Below are 7,500 nucleotides of genomic sequence, written 5' to 3'. Positions count from 1 at the left end.
CACACACACACACACACACACACACACACACACACACACACACACACACACACACACACGCACACACACACACATGCTCTACCACATCCTGTGCAGCAGGACCAAAAGTCCCCTGTTATCTCCGCAAACAAGAAATGGAAACGCCTACTTAATATTCCAACGGCAGAATGAACACAGTGTCCTGCTTGTACTGTGGTACTTCTCTGATGAGTCCAATTATCAGCTTTGCCCAACACATGGTCGTCTGATGGTTAGAAGGAGACCTGGAGAGGCCTACAAGCCACAGAGTCTTGCACCTACTGTGAAATTGGACTCATCAGAGAAGACGAACTAGGAGACCCTCCAGTCGGCTTTGGTTCAATCCTTATGGTCTTTTACAAACCTCAGCCAGGCAAAGTACAACGTTGTCCCGGAAGAAAAACTTGCTTCCTTTTGCTCTGACAATGTTCCCCAACTCTGAGAAGTGTTTTTTCCAGCAGGGCAATGCTCCATGCCACACAGCCAGGCCAGTAAAGGTGTGGATGGAGTATCACCAGATCAGGACCCTGTCATGGCCAGCCCAATTTCGAGACCTGAATCCCATAAAAAAAACTCTGAAATGTGATCAAGAGGAAGATGGATGGTCACAAGCCATGAAAAGAAGCCGAGCTGTTTGAATTCTTGCGCCAGGAGTAGCATAAAGTCACCCAACGGCAATGTGAAAGACTGGTGGAGAGCATGCCAAGACACATGAAAGTTGTGATTTTAAATCAAGGTTATTCCACCAAATATTGATTTCTGAACTCTTCCTAAGTTAAAGCATTAGTATTGTGTAGTTTAAAAATGAATATGAGCTTGTTTTCTTTGCATTATTCGAGATCTGAAGACACTGCATCTTTTTTGCTATTTTGACCAATTGTCATTTTTCTGCAAATAAATGATCTAAATGACAATATTTTTATTTGAAATTTGGTAGGAATGTTGCCAGTAGGTTATAGAATAAAACAAAAATGTATATTTTACTTTAACACATACCAATAAATAGTAAAACCAGAGAAACTGATAACTTTGAAGTGGTCTCTTAAGTTTTTCCGCGGCTGTATATATATATATATGTTCATATATAAACTGAGTAAAAAAAGAAAATCTGAGAATTATTTAAAACAACAGCACTGAGGCACATTCTTAGCATTTAAAAGGCTGTTAAATTCGTGGACAGACAAATACTGGTTTAGTTTCAAGTCCTCTTGAACAATGTTCCATTTATGGGAAGCAAAGAACTTAAAAACTATTTTACCTATATTAGTTTTGATAAGGGGGTTTTCAGGGGAGATGAAAGCAGGCGGTCACTTAGCCATCACTGAGGTGGCATAGTAATGCCCAGTCTGGACATGGCACATGTTGAGGTGATAGCAGTCTGGACATGGCACATGTTAAAGTGATAGCAGTCTGGACATGGCACATGTTGAGGTGATAGCAGTCTGGACATGGCACATGTTGAAGTGATAGCAGTCTGGACATGGCACAAATTGAGTTGATAGTGATGTCCAGTCTGGGCATGGCACATGTTGAGTTGATAGTGATACCCATAGATATCTATAATAAAGGCTAGATATCCTGCCTGCGTTTCTGGCCGACGGAGTCAAATGTCCGCACATTTCGGCCATTTTGAGGACAGTATAGCTCACTCCCCCTTAACATTGTGTTGGTAGTGGTACTTTTTAAATAACCAGAACTTGTTCAATTTTCAACCGATTTTCAAACGGGTTGGTTTGTTATAAACGTAAGATATTTCTTATGGCACTCCATACTTATGAAGAATTATAAACATGGGTTTTCATATGAAAATAACATTGACAGGTCTCTGACAGGTCTCGTTTCAGGGGAGTGTTCAATAGAGCAGATTGCACAAAATTCTGGCATCTTCATTGGCAATAAAGTCAGCAATTTCCTGTCGAAATCATAATGTAAGATGTTTAACAAACCAACCCGATTGGAAATCATGTGCAACTTCAGTTTTATTATGTGCAACTTAAGTTATATTGAAAAGAAAGAACAACTACTCGCCAATTGATGTAAAATGACTGCTACACAATAGCCGTGATACACACAATCAAGCTGCACATTTCAACATGTTCAAGCATTCAGAATTATTACCAAGGTAATGACGAATGTAAATCAAGTCCTTTGTAAATCCGTCAAAATTTCCGCGAGATAAGAGTGTAAACGATTGTGAAGATCACTGACGTTACCTAACGTACCACTGATCCCTACCGGAAGCTATACTGTCCTCAAAATGGCCTCCTGTGCGGACATTCAAGAGTCCGCCATAATCCATCTAGCCTTTATCTAAGATATCTATGGTGATACCCTGTCTGGGCATGGCACATGTTGAGTTGATAGTGTAAGATTCTCTCTATATTTAGTCTAATACTCTTAACTACAAAAGGTGGTTCTCGTCGGTTGTAGAGTGGAGTCTCAATCAAGGAAGCTGAGATGGTTCGGATCAGAGCCAAAGATATTTATTGTAGCAGACAAGAAATATCACTAAGTACTTTTCTGAGCCTAAGTATAACAGAGTTCTTTCAGGGCACACGCAAGCCTGCGTGGATCCGTCCTGGAGAGGAGATGGTGTCGTCTCTCGTGGTTCTTGCTCTGATCGACCTGAGTCTGGCTCACAGCCTAATTTAACCAGTATAATTACGTAAGCCAAATAGAATGTATTACACGTACACATATGAACACGTAAACAGTACCCATGTCCTTGCCCTTGGGCCTGATACACCGGGCGCCTCTGGGGAATGCTACATGGTACGTACACAGAGGGGCCTAGTCAGATACACAGTGGAACTGTCTCCAACAAGCACCAGCTGCCTTTGTTATACGTTATGGTGACCTGTTAACCTTACTGTGGAATCTGGGCCTACATGGTCCCTCAGGAGGGCCTGAGAGACATGGGGGCACCTACACTAGAGAGCTTATACAAGGGAAATACACCAGAATCTAACAATAGTGATACCCTGTATGGGCGGGGCACATGTTGAGTTGATAGTGATAAACTGTCTGGGCGGGGCACATGTCGAGTTGATAGTGATGCCCTGTCTGGGCGGGGCACATGTTGAGGTAAAAGTGATGTCCAGTCTGGGCATGGCACATGTTGAGGCAATGGTGAGCTGGTGCCACAATGATGCAGCAGGAAACTCAATCTGATCTGTGACAAACATTCACAATTCACAAACATTCACTATATAATTAAAGATCTACTGATGATGCCTGTCTCGACTGCTTCGGTGGAAAGGTCGTTCAGGTGCTTGAGGCATTTAAAGACATACCTGTCTTAGGAAAGTTGTGGACTTGCTATAATCATAAACATCCCTGCCAATGTTATTTATGAAAAATAATTGACGTAGGCTGTAACCTTGTCTCACGGAGATTTGTAATTTTTTCAGATGCCCAACGTCATCGACCTGTCTGTGCCTCTTTGTCATCTATTCCTAGTTTGTTCAAACCATGTATTCCTAGTCCCTAGAAAGAAGCTCCATTAGACATACATACATTTTTCATGGAGGTCTGTCTGCTGCAAATGTTTACTTAAGAGTAGCTTAAGGACCACCCACACTGACCAAAGGGGCTCATGTTAAAATTGAGACGTTTCCAGCTGCAGCATCAGTCTTTAATCGTGGCACAATCCCTTGGACATGGGACGGGACATGTGACAGGACATGGGACAGGACATGGGACAGTGTCACGCTCGGTGACAGTTTATATGACTAGTGGGAACTTTGGCGCCATCTTGTGGAGAATTTGTTTTCTTTGTGTGCATCACCTGTTGCCATTTATGTCTCACCTGTTCTCATCTGTTCTGTGTTTGTGCTTGTTAAGAGTGGTATATGTACTGTTTTTTTTTCAGTTAGGTGTCTCAAGTCAAGCGAGTTATATTGTTCTTTTGTTCTCGGTTTGCGGTTCTCTGCTGCATTTTCTTCTGTGCCTCGTGAAAGAAGCTTTTCCATTGTAGCCTTTTTGTATTTGCATTTTGCCTCTGGATTTTCTCTCCCGTTTTTGGTTTTGTATCTCTTGGGATTTTGGACTGGCGTTTTTTGAACATTATCTTTTGGGTTTTTGCACTGCTGATTTTCTGGATTATCTTCTGTGCTTTTGGAACCGTCTGAACACTGTCATTATATATATTGACAGTTTACCCAAATTTGGTCCGTGTAGCTCACTCAGTAGCACTCAGTATTCAATCCCCGCCTGACAGGACAGGACATGGAAGACTAGCCAAGAATGTCTAAAGTCCTTGCTTACTCCCCAAGACGTCAATTCAGACCAAGCCTTGCAGTGGCGCTGTGTTCTGCCCTAGGCCTTATGAATTTCTCATAAATTGGGTCATCAGATGCCAATGTTTCATTCTAGTGATGGGCTACTATCTTCACAAGGGTTAAGTGTGTATGTCAGTTGGCTGCTGAAATATGACTTTGATAGAATATGCTTTAAAAAAAAATCTGCAGCATATCTGTGATTTTCCCTTTCAGAGTGATAGTAGGGATTATAGTGAGTTGGTGGAAATAAGCAGTTGGCTGATGATTTGTTGTCCTTAGTGTTATGGACCTGATAGTTGTGGCTTTGTGTGCTCTCTGTTTCAGGCTGGACTCACACGTACGCGTTGGAATGCGTTGAGCCGTTAAGGGCGACGGATCCCAATTTACTTTGAATGGGGTTTCGTCATCCTTTGCCGAACTGAATTTTGGCTCCGTTTAGTACGGCAAAGGATGACGTCACCCCATTCAAGTGAATGGGGATCCGTCGCCCTTAACGGATCAACGCATTCTGGTGGAACCGTGTGAGCGCTCTGTTAGATGCCTTGGGTCTCACCTGTAATCAACTGTGATTACCTGCAGGTTCCAGATGCTTTTAAGAACTGGCCACACCCCTCTCACCCTCACTCTCATGCACTCTGCAACTGCTTACCTGGCAGCAGGACAAGCAGCTTGCACTTCACTAACCTTTTGTCCCAAACCAAAATAATAAATGCCATTCTAAATTAAGTTTTGTTTTTTGTGTTCTCATAATAATGCTTCCCTACGAGCCAGGTCGTATCATTAGCAATAAGCCACTGACCAGAGATGGGCTACTTTACGTCAAGTGAATCATCTCAAAAGCCTCAACCTTATTTATAACTGTCAATAAAAGTGCAACCTGACCTGGTTACCATGGTTACAGCTGCTGCCTCACCCAACAGGAACATATAGAAACAGTGGCGCCCCCCCCCCCCCCCCCCCCCCCCCCAACTTTTGGAGACAGAAGGACCTGATTTCGTCTAAAATAGCGTTTATTAGTTCATTACCTAGCATTACCCTGTCCCTGACAGGGCAGTGTCCTAGCGTAGCTATGTCAGTTATTGGACAGTGACAAACATCGGCGATTCTGTTAAACAATCAAAATGCTTAGTTTAATATCTTAAAATCAAATACCGGCACGCGTCAACTATCGGACACATTCAGCGTTGACATGTTTACATTCACTCTCGTGAGTGAACCATAAGAAAGGAACATAAGTTCCCACAAAAATATTGCAGTAAAGCTTTACTTGTGAAATAGTGTTGTACTTTTGCGTGTACCTTATAGTGTGGAACACTTAGCAGCGCAACGAATATTTAATTTGGTTTTAAAGTTGTACTGTCAGAATTGTTCTCTCCAAGGATTAACAATTGATATGCTCAGTTAAATAATGGATTAACATGACAACGTGAACATTTGCCGATAACACACGCAATCCGAAAATAAACACAGTTTGGATAACTGTCTGGCTAGCTAGCGCAGCTAGTGAATAGCTAACGTTAGCTAGTTTTAACCAGAGATAACTTGCCTAAGCCTAGCAAAACATCAGTGGTGAAAGTAAGCCGGTACTGTCAATGGCTCATGTCAATGAGTAGTTATGATTTATAAGATAGTTTATAAGGTGTCTGCTCATATTTAATAAATCCTTTAGAAATGACAACTCAACCAATTATAAATTATGTACTTATGATTTGTAAGATAATATATAAAGTATGTGATAATGGTCTACTCACCATTTATGGGTCATTATGAAAAACCTTTATCATGCATTAGTTATTGTCTAATTCATGAGTGAATTAATAAATGTTAGCACATGTAGCAATACCTCAGTTGACGCTTAACATAGATCTTTAGAAACCATTTATTAATCATTAGTAAAGTGTTTTGCAGTGCTTGATCTAAAGCGAGCACTAGCTATACTTTAGAAACATATATAAATGGCCCGTTACTCAGGGACATACCATTAGTAGACACTCCTGCAGCAAAGTCACCAAAAATGACCTCAGACGTTAAGATGTTTAACATATCAATGACAAAAACACACAACACAGCGTTGAGGATAAAAAGTGAAACATTTATTGGAAAAAATACAAAAGTACAATGTTAAAAAGGACACAGGGGCATATACAGTGGTCATCGAAAGTCTACACACAGTTTCAACAAATACACACAAGCTCTTGTACACACACTTTGTAAAAAAAACATTCTGTAATGCTGAAAACATCCAGGTTGTGTTAAAACTGTATCTTGCCATGGAACAGCAGGGAATATTCATGCAAAGATCTTTCAAGGCACCGCTGCATTACTGGTGGCAGTGAAGGCACATTTCACATTTCAATCTCTTCACTATCAACTTGACTGAGCGAAAGCAAAAGAAAAATGCTGAAAGCAAAACAGAAACACATCCTTTGGTGGTCAGTTTAACACGCTGCCTACCCAGTGGCCATTAAAACCTGCTGTGCTGTTTGCTGTGTTGGTGATTGTCTGTTAGTGTAGGTTACAGTTGTGTTTGGATGGCAGTGATAGTTGCGTTGGTGGTGACATTGGTTGCACTGGTGGTGTTGATGGTTGCGTTGGAGGTGACGAAGGTTGCTGACCTCAGCTGGATCCTGGGAAACAGAGGACAAATCAAGAGTAATTTGTTAGAGATCAGAAGTTTTGCTTCATGGGCGTAGTATTTCATTGCTTTTCAAATGCTCTCTTAAGAACTCTGTTTAGAACATCAAAGCTCTCTGAAGAATATTCTAAAGATTCTAATTGTTCTCAAGACTCTGCAAAGTGAACTATTGACTGTAGCACTCGGTGTTTCAGGGTTCAAAATGAACCATTGACGGTAGCATTAGGTGTTTCAAGGTTCAAAGTGAACCATGTAACATTGGGTGTTTCAGGTGAATTCAAACTAGGCAGGACTTACTTTCTTTCCATAGCAATCACCCATGGCGCTTTAGGATTCACACACAGTTTTCTTCGAATGAGGTCAATGCTGTATGATAAAAAAAGAATGTATTTGTTACCATAAAAACTCCAAACTGAGTAACTGTCATTGCATGCAATGCATTTAGGCATTTATTTGACATATATTTTTACTACAACTAAAACACACGCATGGCTTCTTATTTATTGTCAAAGCATCACTGATAAACAACATCTTTCACAAGCAATAACCTATACCTTGTGCAGTGTA

At 41.1% G+C, this 7,500-nt stretch overlaps 1 protein-coding gene across 1 annotated transcript in view; it reads right to left on the bottom strand.

The window, feature by feature from the left end:
* Positions 1-6,369: 6,369 nt before the first annotated feature.
* Positions 6,370-7,500, bottom strand: part of LOC308382286 (uncharacterized protein) — a 3,688-nt gene continuing 2,557 nt past the window's right edge. The window contains exons 3-4 of the mRNA XM_080859997.1: positions 7,231-7,299; positions 6,370-6,925 (exon numbers count right to left, since the gene is read on the bottom strand). Coding sequence (XP_080716123.1) covers positions 6,814-6,925; positions 7,231-7,299 — 181 coding nt within the window. The 3' untranslated portion in view covers positions 6,370-6,813. The remainder of the gene's footprint in view (positions 6,926-7,230; positions 7,300-7,500) is intronic.

This window comes from Sprattus sprattus (assembly GCF_963457725.1).
Source record: "Sprattus sprattus genome assembly, chromosome: 21".
Taxonomy (NCBI): Eukaryota; Metazoa; Chordata; class Actinopteri; order Clupeiformes; family Clupeidae; genus Sprattus; species Sprattus sprattus.
This window is presented reverse-complemented; position numbering and strand designations above follow the sequence as displayed.